Source organism: Ochotona princeps, chromosome 1 (assembly GCF_030435755.1).
Source record: "Ochotona princeps isolate mOchPri1 chromosome 1, mOchPri1.hap1, whole genome shotgun sequence".
In the NCBI taxonomy this organism is placed as follows: Eukaryota; Metazoa; Chordata; class Mammalia; order Lagomorpha; family Ochotonidae; genus Ochotona; species Ochotona princeps.
In genome coordinates, this window is record NC_080832.1 from 18,182,133 (window position 1) to 18,208,738 (window position 26,606).

General features: G+C 37.4%; 1 protein-coding gene across 3 annotated transcripts in view; it reads right to left on the bottom strand.

Moving 5' to 3' along the window:
• Positions 1-26,606, bottom strand: part of ADGB (androglobin) — a 170,280-nt gene that overhangs the window by 121,341 nt on the left and 22,333 nt on the right. For 2 of the 3 annotated variants that reach the window (XM_058666997.1, XM_058666939.1), the window contains exons 2-5: positions 23,983-24,142; positions 20,075-20,167; positions 16,033-16,104; positions 14,008-14,217 (exon numbers count right to left, since the gene is read on the bottom strand). In XM_058666997.1, the coding sequence (XP_058522980.1) occupies positions 14,008-14,217; positions 16,033-16,104; positions 20,075-20,167; positions 23,983-24,142 (535 nt within the window). The remainder of the gene's footprint in view (positions 1-14,007; positions 14,218-16,032; positions 16,105-20,074; positions 20,168-23,982; positions 24,143-26,606) is intronic. The other variant, XM_058667057.1, reaches the window with a different exon arrangement.

The window sequence follows — 26,606 nt, forward strand, 5'->3', positions numbered from 1 at the left end:
CTGCTGGGAATGATGAAAACAGCTCTAAACATATTGGTAGTTACTCCATAACACTGTGAAAATACCTCAGTCTATTGACCTGTAGGCTGAGAAAGTTAAAAAGTCAAATATGACATTGCATACATTACCCCAGGAGCTTCCTTTCTCTGTTTCATTTTAAAAATATTTATTTTATTTTTAATGGAAAGTCAGATTTACAGAGAGGAGGAGAGACAGAGTGGAAGATCGTCCATCCGCTGATTCACTCCACAAGCGGTTGCAATGCCTGGAGCTGAGCTTATCTGAAGTCAGGAACCAGATGCTTGTCCTGGGTCTGCCACCCAGGTGCAGGGCCGCAAGGCTTTGAGCTGTCCTGGATTGTCTTCCCAGGCTACAAGCAGTGAGCCAGGAGGGGAGTAAAGCAACCTGGACACTAACCGGTGCCCACATGAGATCCTGGCACATACAAGACGAAGACCCCAGGCACTAGGATATGGTGCCTGGCACAGGAGTTTCCTTCTAGACTCTGATTTTCAAAAAAAAATTTTGAAGGGGCAACTTCATTTCTTTCTTTTTTATATTTACTTGGAAATTTTAAATTTTGTGGTACAATTTTGCATAAACTGGGGTTACCTCCAAACTCCCACCCCGTGTCATATTGTTCCCATTTCGCTACAATGGTATAGTTCTTTGTAAGGAATCAAAATTCCATCAGTCTCTTATTTAAGTGTACCCTGAGATTGCCAGTACAGACAATGTGAGACAGGCTAGCATCCCATTGTCTACACATTTCCAACAGTTTCATTGGGAATCCAACTTTTACCTAGAAGCAGGGATGCATGTTGCATTATACCTCCACATCTGGATATGGTAGACCCCAGTACTCCATCACTATATGAAACAAGGTGAACAACTGGTATGAGTTAGAAAAACATCCATAACAATAACAGCAACAACAAATTACAGAACCATGGAAAAATGTTCCACGGAGTAACGAAAAAGGAAACACACGGAGTGACAAAAAGCAAACACAAAAGGCTCCTGGGAAAAAGTATGGCACTATGTAATCCATGAGCCAGTAACTAATTCGACAAGAGAAAAGAAAGTATTTGGAATAAATAAAACTGAAATAAAAAAACATCAAAACACATGGGATATAGCCAAAAACAAACAAACAAACAAACAAAAACAGTATGGATTGGATTATTGAAGTTACACTTTCCATGCTAGTTCCTTTATAAGAGACAACATATAGTATTTATTCTTTTGTGATTGACTCATTTCACTGAGCATAGTGGTCTCTACTTGGGACCACGTACTTGTAAATAATATAATTTCATTCTTCTTACTAACTGAATAATATTCCATGGAGTAGATGTACCACAGTTTCTTTAACCATTCTCCTTTGGATGCACATCTGGATTGTTTCCATGCCTTTGGTATTGTATATTGTGCTGCTGCAAATATAGGATTACAGATCCCCTTCTCATATGCAGATTTCATTTCTATTGGGTATATTCCTAGGAGTGGGTTAGCTGGGTCATATGGCAGGTTTATTTGCAATTCTCCAAGCACCCACCATACTGATTTCCACAGTGGTTTTACTAGCCTACACTCTCATGAGCAGTGAAGGAAGGTACATTTCTTCCCACATCCACACCAGCAAGTGTTGCTACTCAAGTTCTAAGTGTAGGCCATTCTCACTCAAGTTGGGTGGTACCTCATTGTGGTTTTCATTTGTATCTCTGATGGCTAGGGAGCCTGAGCATCTTTTTATAAGTCTATTAAGCTATTTGAATCTGTTCTTTTGAAAAATATCTGTTCATTTCTTTTGCCCATTTTTTAACAGGTTTTTTTTTTGTTGTTGTTGTTGTTTTCTGACCCTGCGTTTCTGAAACTCTTTGTAAATCCTGGATATTAGTCCCCTATCACTTGTGCAGTGTGCAAAAATTTTCTCCCATTCTGTTGGTTGCTTCTTCACCTTGTCGATTGTTCGCTGTAAGAAGCTTCTTGGTTTGATGCAGTCTCATTTGTTCATTTTGGCTTTGATTGCCTTTGCTTTTGGTGTCTTTTCTAAGAAGTCTTTCCTGGTTCCTCTATCTTGGCATGTGCTTCCTACATTTTCTATTCATTGTTTGATGGTTTGGTTTTATTTTTGGTAGTTGCTATTCCTTTTTTCTTTCATGGGAACATCTTTGAGTATCATTTGTAGGGGAGGTTTAGATGAGGCAAATTCGCGAAGTTTTTCTTTATTGTGGAAGAACTTTATTTCTTTTTCAAAGACAAAGGAGAGCTTTGCAAGATATGTTATTCTCGGCTAATTTTTTTTTTCTTTTAGAATCTGGAGTATGTCCCTCCATTCTCTTCTTGCCTTTAGTGTTTTCTCTGAGCGGTCGGCTGTGAGTTTGATTGGATTCCCTGTATGCATCACTCGATTTTTTTCACATCACATTTAAGTATTTTTTCTTTTTGTTCAACTGAAGAGAGCTTGATTATCATGTGTCATGGTGAAGTTCATTTTTGATCAACTCTGGTGGGAGTTCTGTAGCCCTCCTGTATATTGTTTTCCAACTCTTTCTCCAGAGTAGGAAGTTTTCATTCATTATTTCATTGAATACACCTTTAATCCTAGCTTCTTTTCCTGTGCCTTCTGAAACCCCCATAACTTTTATGTTGGGCCTTTTAATCACATCTTTTAATTCTTGGATACTTTTTTTTATAGCTGGACCCAGCTTTTTATTTGTTTCTTCATGGTGACAGGAAATATATGCCAATTCTGAAATTCTTTCTTCTGTTTGCTTCACTCTATTTTGGAGACTCCACTATACTTTTAATTTGCTCTACTGTGTTTTTAGTTTCTGATATATCAGCCTTCATTTGATTCATTGCTGCTATTTCTTGTGTAACATATTCCTTAAATTCTTTAAACTCTTGTATGTGCTTCTCATTGCTGATCAGAAGCTTTATAATGAGTTTTCTGAATTCTGTGTCCCCCATTTTCTTGATGTCTTCCTCAGTGAACTTTGAGGGTGTGCAAGGCTTTTGCTCTTTTGATGGAGAATCTTTAGTACATTCATTGTTTTTCTTTGACCTTTTGTTGTTGCCATTCTGGTTGGTGAATTTTTCTCCTTTGTGCAGATTTGTAAGATGTATTACTTACAGGTCTACAAGTTGATTTTTGTGTTCAATCAGTGCTCTGGATTTGGAAAACACAACTGTCCTGAATAATTGCTCTGTTGGTAGCACTAATCTTGTTGGCAGCACTGATCTTGTTGACACCTGATGGCCAATAAGTCTGATGTCTCCTGGAATTATTTTGGGTGGAGTTCGTAGAATGCCTTGATGGAGGTGTTTTTTCTGCAGAACCAATGCAGTGCTCTCGGGTGGAGGTGATTTTGCTCCCAGCTTAGCTCTTGAGCATCTCAGCTGTCCTCCCTTCAGTCTAACAATGCCTGGTCCCGTGGCACTTACATCTGAGCGCAACTGACTTAGCACAGGCGCAGTTTACCACTGCTCTTCTCGCAGTTTATCAGTGATCAGAGTTCTTGCCTGTCTGTGCCAAATGGCACATGTAGGAGCACCAACAATGATCTGAGGAGATCGGCCGTCAGCTCCAGGGACCGAACAGGCCCTGCACTTTGCAATGCTGGTGTTGCTTTCTCAGTGGGCTCAGCTCAGCGCAATTAGCTAGAAACAAGCCCACTCTGGACCTTCACTTGAAATTCACACTCTCCTCCCTGCTACACAAGATGGCACGAGGTAGAGTTGCTGGAGAATTGGGGCTGCTGGCTTTTGGCTCCAGGGACCACACAGACCCTGCGGGGAGTGAAGCTGGTGCTACCCTCCCTACTAGTTTGGTTCCATGTGATCAGCCAAAAACAAGCCCCCTTTGGGCCGCTCCATCAACTCTGCACATGCCTCTCCACACAGGATGGCGCCCGGAGTCCCCTGTTCTTTCTCCGCCTGTGGCTGGCCCAAGCTACCCAGTGCAACTGACAGATCCTGACTGCACTCACCTCCTGAACTCTCCTCGCTGACACAAGCTCCATCTTGGCTGCCACTAGAGCTGAGCTGAGGCCGCTGATGGATGTCTGGCCTGCACTGGAGCCCGGATCGCTGCCAGAGTTTGGATTGCCACTCCCCGATCGCAGGTGGGTTTTTCTGTCCACTGCAACACTGCTCTGCCCCCACTGCCACTTCCCTGTGTCCAGCACATCTCCAGGTAGCCCCTGCTTATTGCCTGACCCCTATTTTTCTTTGTAATATGCTTCTGTGTTACACCCTGTCTAAAGATTCTCCCTCATATCAAACGTGTCTGTATCCTATGCCATCATCTTGCCTTCCTTGGCAACTGACTTTCTATGAATAAAAAGCCTTAAGCAGCTCCAAGGAATTAAGTCAGTGCACTTCAACAATCACCTGCTTCTAGATATCAAGGATGGCATTATTCAACCAAGAAGTCTTTGGTTACCAAACATTATTTAACTCTACATCTTAAAGAAGTGAATTGCAGATACATAAATTATATCTTGGTACATCTTTTTCAAACTAAAACTTTTTAAAAAGATAAACAAGGATAACTTCACTTTCACACACACTTTCAAAGCAATATTCAGCAAAAATGACAATTTTCTTGGGGATGTTTTTTATTCTTTTATATTATAAATATTGATTGGTTGTTTCCTTAAATTCTATAAAGAAATTAAGTATTCTCTATATTTATACATAGATTATTCATTAGATTCTGCATCCCCTCAGATTCATGAGCTTGATGTGTTGATGTTAGGAAGCAGTACCTTGTAAAATAATCAGTTGAGGCCACAATAGTAGAGCTCTTCTGGAAGGGATTTAAGCCCTTAAAAGGGGCTACAGAAATCAAAGTTCTGATATATCTACATGGAAGGATATGGTGAGGCTAAATACCTGACTATGAGCCAGGAAGCCGACTTTCCCCAGCATCAAAACTGCCAGTGCCCTATCATGAGGCTTCTAACTTCAAATCGAGAGACACATTTCTGCTGTTTATAAACAACTGGTCTTTGGTTTTGTTACAGCCACCAGAATTAACCAAAATATGTAACTGATTTGTAATGACATCACAGAATGATGAATTGGTTTAGCATTTGGTACTTTGTATCACTGTCCATAAATGATGTATTGATATATTTGTTCTTACTGTGTGCTGTGATAGTATAAAATTTCATTTTAGTATAATGAGTTGGACTATTTAGTATGCGTCTAAATTACTAAAATAATTTAGAATATAGTCATGTTTTAATTTTAATATTTCGCATACTTCTGTTCTACGTCAGGATAACTGGTTTGGATCATTCACACTCTCTTACTCCCAGAGGCATACAGAAAGAGTAATAAAAAAATCTTACCTAGACACTATTGCTGTGGCACAGCAGGTAAAGCCATTGTGTGTGATGCTGGAATCTCTCGTGGGTGCTAGCTCAAGTATTAGATGCTCTACTGCTTGGGAGACAACAGAAGATGGATGCAATGCTTAGGCCTCTGGCACTGGTGAAGCTAGCTCCAGGCTCCTGACTTTGGCCTGGCCCAGCCCTGGCTGTTGCAGCCTTTTGGGTAGTAAATCTGTTTCTCCCATGAAAGCCACGGAAAATCAAGCAGTGGTCAATCAATCAATGGACAGATATTTTAGAAAAATACTCGGTGACGTAAATTACAAAGATGAAATGAGATCTTAATCTCTTTTCCCTCGCTACTACTGCAATAACAAAATTATATCCCTGCTCATCAGGCGCTGAGAGGCACTCTAACTTCTGTGCCCACCTAAATATAATGAGATAGTTGTTCCCCCAGTGGGTGCAATGAATGAGTTTATGGCTCCTTATCCTTCTTCAATGAAGAGGTGATGCCCCATGTTGGTGGTTCCTTTGGAGGGCACTCTTCCCATGCAGTAATAAAGCGATGCAGGAGGAACAAATGAGCATGACAAATAATAGCACAGCATAGGCATTCCAGGCTAAATAGGCATTTGAATCATAGCCCACAAAACTGAGCCAAGTATCTAACCTAAAGAGCATGAGTACTTGATAAAATGTAATATCAATTAGAAACCAAAGTCGTAAAACATAACACTAGCAATGGAGATTTGGCACAGGGGTGAAGACCCTGCTTGAGAAGCCTGAAACCCAGATGGAAGCACCTGTGTTTGAGTCCTGGCTCTACTTCCAATTCCAGATTCCTGCTAATACACTCTGTAGGGGGCAGCAGGTGATGCTGCATGCTTTTGGATCCCTGCCACCCATATGGGAGATTTGGATTGAAATATGGGCTACTATTTTAGGAGTGGCCCAATCTCAACTGTTGTAAATATTGGAGAGTCAATCTATAGATAAAATACTTCATTCTATCCATTTTTGTCTCTGCTTCACAAACATAAATTATCCTAAACTGTTTAGATGAGAAACAATAAAAATTCTAAACACTAAACTAGTACAGACTTGGGATTATTAAGCATGGAATGTAAAACAAATGCCATAAAAATGCATGGAGAATGATGAACACTTACTAGCCAAATTGCCTAATAAAAATTCTGAATAAAGACAAAAAGGAAAAGAGAATAAATGAAAAATTTGAGCTTAAAATTAAGCTGAAAAATCATTCTTACTCTGTTAAACAAAACTAATAATAGAATGAAAATGACCTAAAATTAATGAACTAGAAATCAGACCAATAGAGAATCTGATCAATAGAATAAAATAGATTAATACATGATAAAACATTCAGGGACTGTGTATTCTTATGAAAAGACATAATATTAATATAATCAACATCAGCAAAAAAGAAGAAACTGTAACATGGGAATGAATAATAATTTGAATGAATAATGGCCAAAAGTTTCTTGCATTTGTCAAAAAAGATAGACCTACAGATTTGAAGAGTTCGAAGTTAACAAAATGGAATAAATCCCCAAAAGTCCGCAGCCAGAGCTATTAAATCCAGACTACTGGAAATTGAAACAAAAGAAGAAAGTTTGAGAGTTATCAGAAAAATATAAAAGACATTTATCTGGAGAGGAAGAGCCAAGAGCTTGGTTTTCAAAAGCCATAGGGACCAGTAGGAAGTGGCAACATATCCTTTGGGAAGGACAGTGACAAGTAATATGCTCAGGAAAGGCAGAAATTTGTCATCAAGAAATTGATTCAAAAAAGAGTGTTGGAAGGAATTTTCTTAGAAAAATAAGAATGAATAGAAATTTGGTAGTTAGAAACGGAGAAGAGAAAGGAGAGTAACGATTTCACTAAATACGATAGAAAATTCTTTGGAAATTTGAATATGGTATTTGAATTGAAAAGCAAAATTTATGAAGTGATTTCAACATACATAAAAGAAATATAATTTTTTAAATTGCATCAGAAACTATTCAGCTAACGGCGATCTGAACACCACAAGCAGCCACAACCCAACCAGCAACCAGGTGGGAAAGGACTTTCACTGAGAGCTTGGGAGGCCAACCCAGACAAAGAACTGCTCATCCTGCTGCTCTGTTTGATTTGAACAGGAGCAGAGACAGAGCAGAAGATCCTAGATGGGCAGTGCGAGAACACCGTGGATTTCACAGGCTAGTCAGCTCCCTAGAGCCAAATTGGGCGCCATTTTGCCTGAGGAGGCAAAGGCAAGGGTAAGGACTGAGCATATGCTGAGCTGGGAGTGAGCTCTTTTCTGACTCAGTGAACTGCATCAACATGGCATTCTACAGGTTCCACCCAAAACAGGTCTGGGTAGTCCTCAGACCTGACAGCCAGCAGATCAAGAACTCTAGTAGTGGTACGCAGGCACCATTTTGTACATTGTGGCAAAAGCTTTAGGACTGCAAGGACAACAGTGAACAGCACATGTGCTGAGTTTGTGAGAACTCACTGAGTTCCATGGATTGCACTGGTCCCACAGGAAAATAATACTGACTGTGGCTTCGTACGGGTTAAAATAGGTTCATGTGGCACCCAGACCTAACGTCTAACAGGTTCCGACAAGATCAGTGCCACCAAAAACCTAGCTATATAGGACACCTGGTGTCTCCCTAATCCTAGGACCTGCTCCAACCGAAAGTGGGAGAAAGGTTGCAGAGACAACAGTACAGCCTCAGCACAGTATCACAGGAGGTGGAGATTGGTGAGCCAGGAGTTGGGGCTAGGAGTTCCTTGTGGAATTCTAGCATAAGAACCCAGACCTGGAACTCGCTGGAGGGAGTGGCACAAATAGCCATGTGCCAACTGCAATAAGTAAAATCGACCTGTAGACCTGTGGGTGACACAGCTTAGAAACCTGCCCCAAGGAGAAGACTGCTAACCAGAAGTACAATGACCAAGAGATAAAGATGATACAGAGGCACAATGACTATTACTGAAAACTCCCCTGCAAAGGAGCAAAACCCTATGCCAACCTCAGAGTTAACTGAGGAAGACATTGAGAAAATGGTGGTCACAGAATTCATAAAACTCATTTGAAAGCTGCTGATTAGCAATGATAAGTACATATAAGAGTTCAAAGACTTTAAGGAATATTTTACACTAGCAATAGCAGCAATAAAGCAAATCAAGGCTGATATACCAGAAATTAAGAACACAGTAGAGGGCCCGGTGGCGTGGCCTAGTGGCTAAAGTCCTCGCCTTGAAAGCCCCGGGATCCCATATGGGCGCCGGTTCTAATTCCGGCAGCTCCACTTCCCATCCAGCTCCCTGCTTGTGGCCTGGGAAAGCAGTCGAGGATGGCCCAATGCATTGGGATCCTGCACCCGCGTGGGAGACCCGGAAGAAGTTCCTGGTTCCTGGCTTTGGATCAGCGCGCACCGGCTGTTGCAGCTCACTTGGGAAGTGAATCATCGGACGGAAGATCTTCCTCTCTGTCTCTCCTCCTCTCTGTATATCTGACTTTGTAATAAAATAAATAAATCTTAACAAATAAGAACACAGTAGAGCAAATTAAAAGTACAGTGGAGAGTCTCCAAAATAGAATGAAGCAAGCAGAAGTATCCCAGAATTGGAAGATATTTCCTGTCATCAGGGGGAGCAACAAAAAGCTGGAAGCAGAGCTGGATCAAGCCAAAAAAAGTATCCAAGAATTGAAAGACACTAATAAGAGGCCAAATAGAAGAGTTATGGGAGTCCCAGAAGGTGCAGAAAGAGAAACTGGTTTTACCAATATATTTAATGAAATAATAAAGGAAAATTTCTCTAATCAAGAGAAAGACTTGGGAAACAGCATCCAGGAGGGGCACAGAACTCCCAACAGGCCTGATCAACAGCCATCTTTACCAAGACACATGATCATCAAGCTCTCTTCACTTGAACATAAGGAAAAGATCCTTAAATGTGCACGTGAAAAAAAAATCTATTGACATATGAAGGCATGCCAATCATACTCACAGCTGACCTCTCATAGGAAACTTTACAGGCAAGAAAAGAATGGAGTGATATATTCCAGATTCTAAAAGAAAAAAAATTACCGGCCTAGGATAACATACCCAGCAAAGCTTCCTTTTGTCTTTGAAAATGAAATAAAGTTCTTCCAAAGTAAAGAAAAGCTAAAAGAATATGCCTCTTCCAAACCTGTCCTACAAATGATACTTCAAGATGTTCTCTTGACAGAGAAGAGGAATAGCACCAAACAAAACCAAAGACAAATGTGAAGAACATCCCAGTAAATAGACAACAGAAGACTAAATCAATGAGCAACCCATTCCTAAAATGACAGGACCAAATTACCACCCATACATATTAACCCTGAATATAAATGGCTTAAGATCAATCAAATCTCTTAGATTAGTAGAATGGATTAAAAAACAAAACTCATCTATTTGTTGTCCAGAAGAGACACATTTCACCAAAAAAAGCAGCAGAAACTGTATCGCATGGGTTTTGATGTTTTCTGCTAGTTTCATCTCTTCAAAAACACTTTCTTCTGATTAAATTCTTCAGTGACTCATAGATCATACAGCAGCATCATTTTCTGCAAGAAAGTTCTTGATTTTCGTTTCTTCAACTACATGTTAATCATTTAGTAGCATGTTATTTAACTTCATGGTGTTGTTATTTTCTTTTTTCTCCCTGATGTTGATTTTGTTTTGTGACTTTTCATTTAAGGGGATATATAATACCTGTATAATGGAGACTTTCATATCTAGACACATGTTATTTAACTTCATGTCATTGTAAATTTTTATTTTTCTGTCTATTGTTGATTTTGTATTATGACTTTTCATTTGAGGGGATGTACAGTAGCTGTGAAATGGAGACTAACATATCCAGATGTGAGGATACAATGTAGTATGGATCTCTACTTCCAGACAAAGACGGACTTACAATGAAACTGTTTACTATATCTTGACAATAGGATGCTGGACTCTGCCATTGTCCATGCCCGCAATGATGGACATATGACTGAGTATGAAGAACTATACTTTAGTAATGATATAGAGGAACTAGGTGGGAGGGGGAGGAATTGGGGCTGGGATAAGGAAAATACCAGGAGCCTGTGGAACTGTATCATAAAATGATAATAATAAAAATAAATAAAATTCAAAAAAATTGTATCAGAAACTGATGTGTATAAAAGGACTAAATGGAAGTGGAGTTCCTGCATTCCAGTTTACATGGAAAAGAGCTGATATTTAAGACAGTGATAAGACACACATTGTATTTTAATGCCAAGCAAAATTATTAGAAAAAATACACAAAGAGATCTCCTAAAAATCAACAAAGATCTGGCAAAATCAAACCCAAATAAATGCTCAAGAAATGTGCTGGGGGACAAGAGAAGTGATAAAATATAGAGTAAATGGAAATTAGAACAAAAAGAGAAATGTAATCAAAAATAAGCAGATGATATAACAATAAGAAGGGCAAATCCCAATTGTATCAAATAAAAATTGCTTACTTATAAAAATTAAAATACAAAAGTAATTTGAATGTGTTAATCAAAATTAAAAATTTATATATTCTTTATCAGAATCATTTCACAGACGTACAGTTTAGAATTTAAATGAACAGAAAATGTATGCATAAAGATCCTATTAGTTTGTTTCAGTAAAATATTGGTCATAACTTAAACATCCATCAATACAAAACTAGTAAAATATATAATTCTTTGCATATATATCTTATAACACAGCACAAAGTAGATCAAATGTATTAGCCTGTTAATGACCACAGTTAAAGAATAGTTTATAGAACGATAATATTTGATCCTATTGCTATGAATGGCATGAAATCTGGGAGGGTTACATTGTATATAAGAGTAAAAGACAGTTTAGGGGGATATATACGAATTACCTACACTATGATTGTTTGAATAAGGAGGATCATAGAGAACTTTCATTTCCTATATTTCATATTTTTAGAGTTCTTGAATTTGTTTCACTAAAATAAAAGCATATACACTACTAACAGTGACACAACAAAAAAGTATTTCCATATGAGAAGAGAGTAATTCAATTGATAATTGTCATAGTTCCTGTGTTGAAAACATTGTTCTTCACATTTGATAAGCAAAAGAATGACCCAGAATTTCAAGTTCAACCCTCAGAGATTGCCATGTAGGCTATATCAGTACAAGGTTCTGAATCTTTCTGCATGTCACCATTGAACAAACTCTAAGTCCTATAATACTATTGTGCTAACAAAGTATCAATGAGAAATAAAAGCCTATGTATTTGAATGGCAGAGTGATGGCAAGGAGAGGAATGGGATTAGGCCAGGCTGAAATGAGGAACCAGGGACTCCATGTGAGTCTCCTATTTGAGTGGCAGCTTGACTTGATGAGCTACAACACCCACCCCTATTTAAATAGATATATTGATGGCAACTAAGGAGAATTATCATTCCCAGAGTGAACACTTTCTCTCTTTAGGAAAGACAAATGAAAGCACACAGCTGTTTAGGAGAAGGGTTCCCAGCGCAATCCACTTTCCAAGTGGAAAGCGGTTAGCCGGCTTGCTTCTTTTAGGGAGTTCATGGACTGCTGACATTGGAAAGCACCTGATGGGATTCTGTTTCCCGGATTCAGTATTATTACTGCCAGGGAAAAGGGGAGTAAAACATGTTTTCCCTTTTATGATCCTGTTCTCAAAGCTACTGAATATTTTTTTATCTGGCTGATGTTAAAGGATCTTGGGATTTACTTGGAATCTAAACTGCCAAAAAAATGGGAATACTATTATAGAGAGAAATCATAACACGTTGATATGAAAACCAGAATTTTGCATGGCATACAGGGAAACTATGGGAAGTTGATTTGCCTTAAAGAAATAACATAGAAAATTCTTCAATGGAGGACATGAGATGGGAAGCAGAATTTTGTAAGAGGGTAGGAAGAAAAATCAATCTCCAATGAGAAAAAGGTTAAAAGGCATAAAAATTGAAGAGTAAAATCAGCAAGGAAGAAACTGAAGGTGTCCAGGATACAAAACAGGAAACAAATAGGTAGAGGGTGAAAGACGTCTCACAATGAATCAGCAATAGCAAGACACAAATCACATTTTAAGAGCGTGCTTACTAAACATTTTCAGGGAAGTTCGAAGGAAAGAACCATCAAGAATTAAGCTGTGAGTTTTGAAAAGAAGAAGAACAGAAAAAAAGACAAATTTTATCTAATCAGAATATTTTTTCCTATTTCTGTAGTGATGCTAATATGTCCACAGGTGGATACTGGGCCTCATGGATGGGATGGGACATGATGAACGGTAGAAATTTGTGCTGCAAGCGCCCTCCTCCAAAAAAAAAAAAAAAAGGCATCTGTCTGGTAGAAAACCAAGCATCCAGTTTGCTATCACACACATACTAAAACAATTCATGTGCAAACATTTGTGTCTCAGCAGCCAGACAGTATTTCACATAACACAAGCCACTCGTTGTATGGCACCAGTGGGGAACCACACTCCCAGAGCTGTCCCCTTTAGGGAGGGAGACGAGGCAAACTGGCTCATTGAGTGACCGGATTAAATGGAGACTTCCAAAGTGGGTTAGACATTTTAAACATACACTAAACATTACATAATAGTCCAACACATTATACTTCAATAACATTTTAAACATTTTTTTCTTTTCTGAATCAAGTAGTTTTTCAAGTGAAGAATCAGTAGAATTAAGCAGAAATTAATTTTCGTTAGTAAAGATGAATGCTTAACACCTCTCCAGAAGAAAATTCCAAAAGGGCAAATTGCTGCAATGTTTCAAAATACTTAGCAATTTTAGACTCCCTCTCGCCACAAATTGATTCAAATGTGGAAGGATGTGAGACAAGAATCAGGAATTCTACCACCTACCTGTCCTATGCTGACTTTCTTTCTGTAACCCTAAATGCTAGCCACAAAGTTTTCTCTTAATGTCACAGCAGCCTGAAGATGTCTATTCATATGTGGAAAGCTCTAAACTTTTGTCTGACAATTATGCCAGGTTGATAATTAAAGAAGGAAAAAGAAATTTAAGAATTTACTTTTTTTTCAAACGAAGTTTCAAGGTGTATTGCATTACCATGAATATTTGTTAATTTGAAGGCCAGAGATCAGAGAGAGAACAGTTTTGGACAGGAACCTTTTGCCAAATGTCTACAATGAACATGGTGAGGCAGGCAGAAGTCAGGAACTGGGAACTCCATCCAGTCCTTCACGTTGGTGACGGGGACCCAAGTACTTGACCATTCAACTTCTACCTTTCATAATGTACTTTATCAGGAAGTTGTAATAGGGAATAAAATCACTCCTTCCTCCCAGATAACATGAGGGCTGGATGGGGAAAACCTTATTTAAGCCATAGTGCTGGTTACATAATGAAAATCACTAGTTTTAAGGAACCATGGGATGACTGTTACAAGAACAACAATGGGTCATTTGTCATGAAGTACATGTGGGATAGCTCCCCCTACTTGTTACCCATTTGAGGTATTGATATCCTGTATAAACTGTATTACCTTATATTAGTTTAGTGAATAAAATATCAGGCAAATATATTTCAGTATGAATGACACATGGATTCCTGTGCGCATGAACTTGAGCCTACTTACCATCCAATGAAGTTTCACAACATACTTTCCATAGCTGTTAAACAAGGGCATGTGGCCCTTCACAGCTTTGCATAGAGAGTATATGTGTTCCCAGGGCTTCCACAGGAGAAGAGGAGGCTCTCCTGCATTTCCTTTAAAGTAATTGCTCAAAATCCCGCCATTGAAGATCTTCCACACTGCATAGATTTCACTGATAATCCATCTCATCAGCTAGAAACAAAACCCAACAGAAGTAGATACTGTAACACAGGTGGAGATAATATAAAAAGAAAAATCTAATTCCAAGGGTAATATGCTATTGAACATGTAACATATTCTAAATTCTAATTTCAGTTCAACAGAATAAAGCCATAGGTCTTGTTTTGTCTTCAATACATTTTCATTAAATAAAAAATAATAATAATAAACTAAGATGTTTAATATTAAATGCACTCATGTCTAAGAAGACAATTTATCAGCATAACCTTTTAGTGATGTAACACTTCTGCTTCTTCTACTTGACATTGACCTTTATATCAGATGCGAAAGAGAAGGAGCAAGCTACTTACAAAGTATTTTTTATTTCTAAGAGTGCTGAAGGTTTTTTATAAATGAGTAAGCCACTCTTCTGTGAAGTTTGAGAAGAAAATGTCTTCTTTTACATCAATAAGACCAACTAGAGAGGGAAGATACATGAAGCAATTATAAACATGTAAATAGAATGCAAATCATGTATTTCCCTCGTTGATCTTTAATTGCTGAAATGGTGTACGTACAAATCATTGAAGTTTTGTTTGTTTTGTTTCTTTTTAAAATAGGCATCAAGGCCCAGTGAGAAGGTGAGATTTAGAGTGGAAGGAGAGATGAAGATTCAAACACTCCATTAGATTGCTCACAAGGTCTGGCTTTGAGCAAGTCATTTCATACATGGACTCTAGTTAAAAGGTTGTGTTTTGGGCTTTGAGGATTAAATATGATTTGGAGGAAGTCTTGAGGACACAGTGCTCAACTGAGGCAGTATCACCTCTGTATTAATAGATATTCTGAAATGCTTATATCATGTCTAGCTGCCTGTTTAGAAGGAAATAAAATCTTAGAGATGGACATCATAACATTTCCTTTTCTTAAATCAGCAAGGAAATTCTTAATGTTTAGATTTTTTTTAAACAAAGCAGATATATCCCTGTGCATATTGAAATTTTGAACAACTGAAGTATTTTATGCTTTACTTACACTGAAAAAATGAAAACTTAAAGGGTATGTATGCTTAGGATTCATAAAATAGGTAAAACAAACTATAAGAAATCTGTACAATTATTATAAACTACTAACAATAATATAATTATTATCAGAATAAAGTTTAAATATAAGGCAACTTAGAGATTGATTTTATGTAGCTCATATAACCAGGTTGAAAAATGTTTTGGTTTCAATATTGATGAAGACACTAAAGATATGAAAGACAATTTATTTGAATTTATCATGATTGTGTCACAGTCCTCAGTCTTAGGAGAAAATAATCAAAAAGTCCTAGTTAACTTAGGGTGGTGAAACACATCTGCTTGTGTTATACAAAATTCAGCACGAGGAGATAGGAGGCAAAAGTAAGGTGAGTTGCCACACCATGTAGCACAGTTTTGCTGGAATCTTGCTTGTTTGCAATCAGTGTGGCCAACAGGTGATTTTCTCGGCATTCTCATGTCAGCCGACATTGCAACCCCATTCGTGGACAAGGTGTGGGCCAAGTGGGTAGCAACTTCATGTCCGTTGGTAGACACATGGATTCAAAGGGAAAAAAATCTCTAAGGTGTGAGATCGAAGTAACTTGCAACCACGGGTGGAGTTCGTAGGGACAGCAGCAATACTACTATCAACGTCTTACATTTAAACAGATTTTTAATCATCAGCAACAACTCACAGCAGCTAGAGAAATGGTTGCTAAAACAAGAAGGTGAGGTAGGGGGAAGTGAAATTGGCTTGCTGGGACTTCGTTAGGCAGGGCTGCAAGACATTCGGCAAGGAGACTTTTTATAGCTCCTTACATACCTCACTGCAGAGTAAATGTTCATTTGGTGTAAACAAGTCAAACATGGTTTCATTTTTTACAACGACTGGAGTCTAAAAGAAAACAAACAAACAAAAACATAGATTACTCCATGATAAAAGGAAGCATAGCTTAATGAGATACAGTTGCATATGTTGGAAATAGACCAAACCTATTTCATCTGTCATTGTAAAAGGATGAAAAAACAAAACACAAAAAAGAAGCAAAATGTGCCTTAAGGAAATCCTTAGAGCTTTAGATGATCATAATGTAATTCTTTTCAAATACAGCTTTTAAGGGCAAGCATTGTGGCATAGCTGGTAAAAGCTGCTGCCTACAATGCCCATATCTCATATGGTCACTGGTTTGAGTCTTGGATGTTCTCCTCGCAATCCAGCCTTCTGCTGATGGATTAGGAAAGACTTCAGAAGAGGCCTCATGTCCCTGGACCCATGTCACCCTGCTACTAGAACCTGAGGAAGCTACCTGCTCTTGGCTTGGGCTTGGCCCAGCCCTGGCCTTTGTTGTCATCTAGGTAGTAAACCAGAAGATGGAAGACTCTCCCTCTCTCTCTCACACTGGATGTGACATTATAATAAGTGAATAAATCTTTAAAAGTAAAATATAGTTGCTAATATAAAAATATTATATATACATATATAAAAAATGCAGATAAAGTTAGCATCGATCCAGATGCAACCTGAGAAATTACAAGTGATGTGAAATGTAAATAAACCACAAAAGTTAAGCCTGAAGCTTAGTTAACACATGGTAGTAGCTGCAAAAAAAGTCTTCATTTTGGTTGAAAAATATTAGTTGTGACAGCTTTTAAAAATCTTTTTCAATTTAAAATTATGTTCCTAAAATTTCTGCTTTAAAATTAATTTGTTAGTCACTATTTAATTGTAAACTAGAAAATAAAGATAATAGGGAAAATATGACTTGTGCATATTTGATGAGCTGTAATCCACATCAAGTTTATATATTTGTCATAAAGGTGAATATGAAAGTGGATTTGATTAGATGATTACATTTTTATGGAGGACAATCCTCAATTATGTGCACAAGTAACACCTTGAAAGTTCAATAAAAAATCATTTTATACTTGAGGAAAATTGCCCTAAAACTACCTAGAAGGCCTGAGTTTATTTTTCTCATCATAAATTGTAAAGGAAGCATTTTGTGGTTTTCCTAATTTTGAGAAGATATTTACAAAATGCTCAAACTTTTTATAAATGCCATTGGGGCAGTAAAAGTTAGATATTGGATGCCGGACATTTGGCACATTAAACTTCTCACATGCAAATGGATAAAATGTAGGAAGGAATTGAGTTGATGAAAGACGACAAATCCTAAGGCAGATATCTTTAGGATGGCATTTGAGCATCTATATTTTCCACATTTGTATCTGGAGCAGAATAAACCCTCAGACATTGTATGCCTGTGAAATATAACCAGTGGTTAAGGGTCTCAATCAAGATGTCTAGTTCTCAGGAAAAAAAAAAAAAAATATATATATATATATATAGATCCAATTGAGGTCTATGTGTACAAACCCTATTAGCTCACTCTTCGGCACAGCCCAGGTAGACTCTCATATATTAAATCTGGAATTTTAAAGTCTTTATCCTAATTTCTGATTTAAAAACATGTTTGTTTGGGTTTTTTTTTTGACTTTTACTAAGGATCCTGGGGTATGTTACAGGTCGATTGTGTTTCTGGGGCTGCAATTATTTTTGACTCATGAAATGAATGTTTTGAGTTAGGACCATGGGTTTCACATGTCAATAAAACTGTCATCTATTTATCAATCAACCAATTAATTGATCTAGTTTGAGGAGTAGTGAGAGAGATGAGATAGAATAGAATAAATTTCTCATGGGAAGTTACGGTTGTATTGAGAATATTTGTTTCAGGTTTTTGTGTCTTTATTTAATGATTCTCAACGTAAAGGGTGGATATTTCTATGGATCTAGACATTAAAATATGAACAAACATTACTCTAGAATTCTCTGTGTAGCCAGACTTTCAGTTCTGGCTATTCTGTCCCATCTCTAGTCTGATTGCTCAAGAGCAGTCAGAGCAGAGGACAATGGCGATGTGGAGGCAGATGGCACATTTGTAATAAATTTAGGTCCAAGCGTCAGCAAAAACAAAGAGTAGATTTTCTTTCTGTATAAATGCATGCCTCAAAACTGAAATATTGCTAAAAGAGAGAGAGAGAGAGAGAAGAAGATCCATAAGGAGGTTATACTGATTCTTATTTGCAGAAACTGCTTGAAATGTAAATTACATACCTTGAGCAGAGTCTATCATCAATAACACAGTATTATGAACACATAGTAACCACAAAATTTATATTCATTTGCGTTATCTCATACTATAAGCAACTTGAAACATGGTTAATTTATGTTTCAAGTAAAACAGCTGGTTAGTGTGGTAGTTGAAACATTGCCTAAGTAGCTTGTATAGCCTACAGAATGCTTGGGACTGAGTCTTGTCTCTGATAGCTCTGGCTTCCTGCTAGGTCCAAGTGACTTAGTTCCTGGCACTCAGCTGAGTGAGTTCTAGATTCTTGGCTCCATCCCACTCATGGTGGGCAATTGGGATGTGGAGTAGTTGATGACCGTGGATTCTTCTTTCTCAAAAAATGTATTTTAAATGGTCATTCAATCAATAAATATAAAATATTTCATAAGTAGATTTTTCTGAAATATTCTATGATTTGGGGAAGATCTTGCTATTTTCTCAGCTTAGTAAATCTTACAGAATTTAAACAGTCTTGTCAACAATCAGGGTGAATGATTGTCGTTTCATTAGTATCTTAGACGCAGAAGGCTCAAGTTTGTAGGAATTAAATCACTTTGTGTAGAAAGTGTATAGGACAATTGCCAATCCTACAACCATTCGACAAGTAGTAAACTTTTTTTTTAAAGATTTATTATTATCGAAAAGCCGGATATACAGAGAGGAGGAGAGACAGAGAGGAAGATCTTCCATCCGGGTGTGCGCCAATCCGATGCCGGGAACCAGGAACCTCTTCCGGGTCTCCCACGCGGGTGCAGGGTCCCAAAGCTTTGGGCCGTCCTCAACTGCTTTCCCAGGCCACAAGCAGGGAGCTGGAAGGAAAGTGGAGCTGCCGGGATTAGAACCGGGACCCGTATGGGATCCCGGGGTGTTCAAGGCGAGGACTTTAGCCACCAGGCCACGCTGCCGGGCCCAAGCAGTAAACTTTTATAAAGCAGCTTATTGCTTCTTCCTAACAATTAGATGTAAACTGGCATAATTTTGAAGAAAGTAAATAAATGTGTATAAAATGTCAATGACCAAAATGATGTCACAGCTCATAGGATTCAAATGGGTATTCTGTGGAGTTCAGAAAGAAAAATGATCTTTGGAAAATGTTTCAAGAATCCCTGGAATGGAGAAATTAGATGTAAATCTCTTAGATGAAAAAGTTCTGGCTGATAAACACTAGAGAAACAGATCAATTGTGAAGACTAAAGCCCCTAAACACAAGTGTGCCTAGTGGCTAAAGTCCTTGCCCTGCATGCTCTGGAATCCCATATGGAAGCCGCTTCGTGTCCTAGCGGCCCCGCTTCCCATCCAACTCCCTGCTTGTGGCCTGGGAAAGTAGTAGAAGATGGCCCAAAGCCTTGGGACCCCGCACCCACATGGGAGACAGAAGAAGCTCCTGGATCTTGGCTTCAGATCAGCTCAGCTCCAGCCATCGAGGCCACTTAGGGAGTGAATCATTGGACAGAAGATCTTTCTTTCTGTCTCTCTTCCTCTAGATATATCTGACTTTCTAATAAATATAAATAAATCTTTAAAAAAAGTTCACCATTTATTGGGAATCAGGATATGAAATTATCATGCTATACTAGTAAACCCTTATTTGATTGAAATGTCAAAACATATTAACTTTCCTTTTGAATATTGCAAAAGAAATTTGAAATAATTTTAAAAATAAAAATTTTATTACTAGGATATTAAATTTCATAATTAATGAGTACTTTATTTAATACTAACATGATTTCTTACCCGATTAGTAATTAAATCCTGCGGACGTTTCCAAGAATAAATTTTCAGTGATGCTGGTAATTCAATTTTTCCCTCAGGGTCTTCAAAAAAGTGCTGTATGAGAAATAAATCAAGGGGTTTTTTTTTCCTCTTCTTTTTTTTAGAGCAAAAAAAAAACCAGTAAACTTCAATATGAATTAATAAGCACATGGATCTGGTAAATCTATAAGAATTTACAAGTGTGTTTGCCCTCAGGGCTAATTTATGAAGTATTTGGAGAACATTGGATTTAATGGTGTTGTATAGAATTAATGGGTCCTTTAGAATGCAAATTACATGTGGTGTGAAAATTAATTAGAAGTACTAGAGGTGGCATATTTTTTTTCTTTCCTGAGTTGAGAAGATCAGAAAACATTGACTTTACGGTTAACATTATCAAAGTTAAAATTATAAACAGGATTATATGTAAAGAAATCTGGTGTGTTACCTGACTTTCATTTATTAATTTTTAAAATTAATTTTAATATTCAGAGATAATTACTTCATAGGCTCAGGAGAAACCTTATAAAATAATAGAGGGTTTCTGTGTTCCTGTTCTCCAGTTTTTTCCAACAGGAACATCTTGAAAACACAACACACCAGCAACAATCAAGATACAGACATTTGCACAGTCAGGAATGGGACAGTTCATCAGCCCAAGGTCCATCCTATGTTCTTTCAAACAACACAAATGCCAATTTCTCCTGAAAAATGTTCAGACTGTAACTAGATCATTATTTTTTTTAATACCTGCTAGGGGTCTAGTATGATATTTACTCCAAAAAGCTAGCATTCTACTGAACTAGAGACATTTCAGGTAGCTACCAAATAGAGTTCTCAGAGCTCACAAGGTAGTAAAGAAAAAAGGTCATTATAAGGAGCAGCCTGAGAAGTGATGACTGTAAATAAAATGCTAGATAAATCTAAATTATCTGTATGGAGGAAAGGGAACAAATAAATGTCACTGTTAAGGACAGAGACAAATATTGTGGCTTTCATGGTAAATACATTTTTACCTTAAAGCTAATGTGGCTTGAGGCCATTGTGTTACGACTGAGGGCATTATCTGAGTTACAAACCTAAGATTTGGTATTTAATTGTAGTATCTGTTGTCATATTTAAGACACTAGGGTAACATGAATGAAAACAGGAACACCTCAGTATTCAGTCAAACTGCCCAATGCATCAGATCTTGGTAAACTGGCTGAAGTTTCTAGGCGTTATGATAAACTTGTGAAGTTTCCTCATGTGATATTTTTGGGCTTGTAAATATAAATTTAGTAGCATTAAATTACACAATTCAAAAATAAAAGCCACTTGTAGCTCAGTTTCTATCAGTTTATTTGGGTGTCAGTTTTCAATCATTTGGTTCTGTTCGGCCTAATGCCTAGTCATTTTTTAACTGAATAAGATAATAACATATATTATATACGTCATAAATATATGCTTTAACTATTTTTACTGTGCAGTTTATTTGGCAGGTGGAGTAGAAAGTGAACTTGAAAATGATTTAAAGACTTTGTTTTGATCTTACATTGCATAGAATGCTGTAAACATTCTAAGGTATTATCTAGTATCCTAAGTTTCATGAGCAAAAATGTCAGTGCATTTCTCAGCAATTATCCCTTTGATTTTGGTTCCTGTTTCAGTTGCTTTGGCAGCTCCAGACTGTAGCCTTTCTCTCTCCAGAACAGAGAGAGTAACACAGACCCCAGGACAGTACGACAATTTTCTTTCTAAACTTTAAATATTGTTGAGGAAAATAAAGGGTGCATGTGTAGGTATGTGATCCTCATATATTCAGAAATTCATGGTTACCTGTGTCATTTTACTTTAGGTGTGTTGCTTCCAGTATTTAATCACATTCTTCTTGGTTCGGTTGGCCCATATCATTCTTTGCTTACCATGATTTAGCTAAAAAAATGGGACATTACTCTGGTCTTGGAGGAAAGGGTTAGCTCATCTGAGAATTATTTCCTGATGACTACCCTCATTCCTAAAAACGAGCCTGACATTTACAAAAGTTTAAGAATACCTGGTACAGTTGGAAGCTTGAGACATGAATCTTGGTAAAATACGTGATGTTGTGAATTAGGAATAAGAGCTACAGCGCTGCCATATCATAGAGATGCAGCCACAAGGCTTTGGGGCCATTCACCTTAGGGAAGAGGCTGTTGCATGAATGCTGAGTCTGAGTCATGAATGCTGAGGTTGTGGGATAGTCCTGGGTTTGGAGAGTAAGGGATTTGTCCCGATGTTACCACTTTGTAGTTTGGTCTGGTGTCTCCTATCTTTGAAAGTTGTGGTGGAAGAATGGGATGTTGGCCAGTTTCAAAGTGTTGTGCTTCACCAGAGAACACGTGTTCACAGAAAGAGCTGGAGGTTTCGTACTGTTCTTTGCTGCAAAGGTCCAGTATCTACTTGGGACATGTTATTTGGCCAACCCAATCTGCAAATGCCCAACCCAAACTGGAATGGACTTCAGGTGACCAGCACACTTGTTACTACTTTAATCTCTGATTTCTACTCCCTTCCTCTTCCCTGTCCCTGCCCCGGCCAGTCCCCTCAAAGATTCTAACAGGTATGGCACTGCTTTGATAACATTGTTCAACTTCCTATACTGCTGCAAAAGTTTTTTTTTTTCCACTTTGATCTGATAAAGTAACCTAAACATCCTAAAGCATTATTTTTATATTCTATTCTAAAATTTCCAAAACAATGTTTCTGTGCCCTCCTTGTTGATGCTTCACACTTTGAAGGAACTCCTATCGAGGTTTCTCCCAGAATTCTATTGCTCAGCAGAAAAACCATGCGATGTATCTTCCAGATGTGAATTCTGAATGCCACACACACATGTGTACACACACACACATACACACGTGCCCATTGTTTCCAGTTACTGCCGAAGTGCATGGAATAGGTCAATTTTCATTTGAACATAGAGGACCCAAAGGTTCTTTGATTCTAAGTGTTTGAGAATCACATTTGGTACGGGAAAAAAGAATGTGTTCCCTAAGACATTGCTAATTTGGAGACTGCTCAAGTGCTAACAGGGTCAGCAATTCTTTAACTTCATTACATATTTTTTGAAGAAATCACTGGGATAAATCACACAGTTTGTGAATATGTATCTTTGTCAACACAATTCAAATGCTAATGTGTGCCACTTTTGGGATGTTTGCTAAATATAGAGATATCATCTTAGTCATTTTGTCAATTTTAGTTATGTTTTGAAAATTGCTTTGTGTCAGATTTATACTGTGTTTCAAGTGAGATACTGTATCAAATAAAGAGGCATATGCATAGGCTACATTCCTTACATGTAACCTACAACAGTAGCCACAACAAAGGATTATTTACAAATGAAGTCGAAATTTTTACATGGCCGAAGGGAAGGAATATAAAATGATCTTACTGGAAAATGTAAAGACTCAACATAGTCCCACTTTCAGAAAAACGTGATATTTTCCTGACCGAGGTAAATTAAGGGCAATTAAGAATTTTATCAATGTATTTTACCACGATATTGAGTGAGACCTTTTTGCTATCTCACAGTAGCATCTTTCAAGAAAGAGACAGCAACTCTTACGTCCAATGAAAACTTTCATTCTTTAAATTATCCTTTGCGCTTGTCTGGTTCCTCACTCTGTCCACAAGTTATAACCTAATATGCTCTAGCTCTTAATTTCTGTCTTTCATTGTGGCCCTTTGATCTAATTTCCTACCATTTATCCAAATGCTCAGGCTTGGAAAGGTAAGGAGGTGAAGTAAAGTAAGACAGATTCCCTTCTCAGTGGAGCTTGTGAGAAGACCAAAGACAAGTGAACAAATCTTAATCCATCATACAATTCAGAACGTGAATGAGATCTAATCCTATTCAAGTTACTCACATATATTGGGCTTTTTCCTGTTTTGTCCTTTTCTTTTCCTCCTTTGCCAGTGTCCCACTTTTCTGTATTGATGTCGGCTTCATTCCACTCTGGCCAGATGGGAAATTTTCCCTTCTTTTGCTCATTAAAGCCAGATTGTACATTACCAAAAGGGTATTGTCTAGAAATGAGGGCCGATGGTGTTGAGGAGTACAGGGGTGTTTTGGGGTGGGGGAAGTGGAAAAGAGGAAGAAAGAGAGAATTAGTTTTAATTAAAATCTCTGAGATAAAATATTGGATTAATTGCATGACATTAACTTAATTATCTTGTCAGCAGTCACATTCAATACAATATTTCACACAGTCATTCTTGTTCCCAACAGTTACCACATATTATGGTAGTAGATAACTAAATGATTCCCAGAAGATTATTCTATTAGTATTTTGGGGCAGTAGTTTCTAATTATTAATAAAGGAAAATCAAGCATGAATATGTAACATTATCAGGAACATGTAGCAGTTGTTTGCATATAATACACAGTCTAGCAAACATTTTTTTATGGTTACAGTATCAGTTGTTTTTAGAGTATCAACACAGATGTAATTTAAATTTTTTTCCAATATAAAAGCACTATGTGATCATACAAACCAGGCTAATAAGAAAACCACACTTTTATTTTACACTATATTAACAACAGCTATTTTCCCCCTCAGACAAATATATACGAGATACATTTTCCTCTAAAATAAAATCATTCTGTATATTATTTTATAGTCTCCACTCTAAATCTATCATCATACTGGTAATATCTCTCATGTTCAAAAACATTGATCTAAATATTAATTTAGTGATCAGATAATACTTATTTGTCTTGGCATGATACAGAGAGAAAAGTGGAAATGTCTGGGGCTGAGTCATCGGTCAGGCAGTTGCTGCCTGTATTGTTCAGTACACAGCATAAAGTAAGTAAAATAAGTAAGCATATTCAACAGTGGAAGTTAAGGAAAAGTTTACAACATGAGAAGTGAAGTGAAAAATCACTACCAAGAGATTTTACAAGATTAGGTTAACAAAATAAAAATGTCTGTAACAAGACAGTATTTTGAAAAATAGCTGAAAAAAAAGTGATGGATTAAGATTTGTGGATACTTACAGAAAAGTAACAAACATGTCCCAGAAGCAGGAGATAGAAAATATCAATTGTGTATCAATAGAGAGGAAGAATATTCCAGATGCATAGAGCATCCGGGAATGTTTTAGAAATAATAGAGAAATCCGGGTGGTTGAAGTGGAGGGTGGAGGAGATTCTATTCAGAGATGTTACTAGATATGTGAAGACTGTGCAGGTGACCTAAGCCGCCAGAAGGGAATGCAGCCCTGCTGGGGTTTTGCTACTGATTCAGAGATACCAATTTTGGATTTTTGATATTCAAACTCCAAGACCATAAATTCATGTAGTTTTGGAGATACTGAAGTTGAGGTATTTTGTGACATCAGCAATAGAAAATGAACAGAGTAAGGTGGGACAATAGTACAAGGTGACATCTTGGAAAACAGGTAGAGCAGCTTCCCCAAAACTGAAAGAATGTATAATAGTACCAAATGTTCACCAAGCGAGATGAAGTAACATCAACTAAATTTTGAACTTGGAACAAGAAACAGAATATCTTCTTCAAACATCGTCTCCTTTAGTGAAATCTGGGTGAAGCATTTTCCTGACCAGCCCATCTTTTACAGCCATGTCCCACCCACTTAACACCAGATATTTGTTTCATTTGCTTCACGACACATGAAGTGTTTAGTGACCTAAGGAAAAATAGAAGCAATTCCAAAGCAATATGTGTATGCTTATAATGGTTAAAGGTCTAGGAGAGAATTCAAATCCTAAGAAAATAATTACAAATATGTTACCAGTCAAGGCTAGTAATTCACACTCATTAAAATGTCAGTGACTTAATTCAGCAAAGGACATTTCTTAGTCGTACCAGGGTCTCATCACCTATTCAATTGTGCTTTTGCCTGTATTTCATAAGTGTCCTTGGCTCCTTCCATCCTGCATTTAACTCCATTTTCTAAGGCATCCTCAGTGGACTCCTAATGTTAGCGGGAGAAAAGCTTGTTTTCTTATAATCTGTCTATATGCAAGTGAGTTTCCTCCCTCACCTTAAAACCACAAATTAAAATCTTGGAAAGCCATGGCTTTTCCTGTGGTTGGAACATTCCTGTCTTCTTAATTTGGGTTCAATATCTTTTCCTTCATATATTAAAATAAAGCATTTCAGCTTCAAACTGACGAGACTTCCCTAGAGTCATAATACACCTATCTTCAATAACCTCCTCACTTCTGGTTCCTGGAGACATTTATTCCTTATCCAGGAATTTTGAAGCATCATCAATTTTCACAAAAATCGATACATGATGTTGCTATAAAAATATTCTGAGACCATGTGCATTATTAAGAAATATTCTTAAGTATTGTACACTAATAAAAAAGAAAGTATGACTAGAATGGTTCTCAAGAAACAGAATTTCATAATACTTACAGAAAAATTAATGAGAAAAATATCACATTACAGTAATTTTTGTTTTCTCAAGTATTGTCATAGCATACAGATAAAAAGAAACCAGTAACTTCATAGCCATC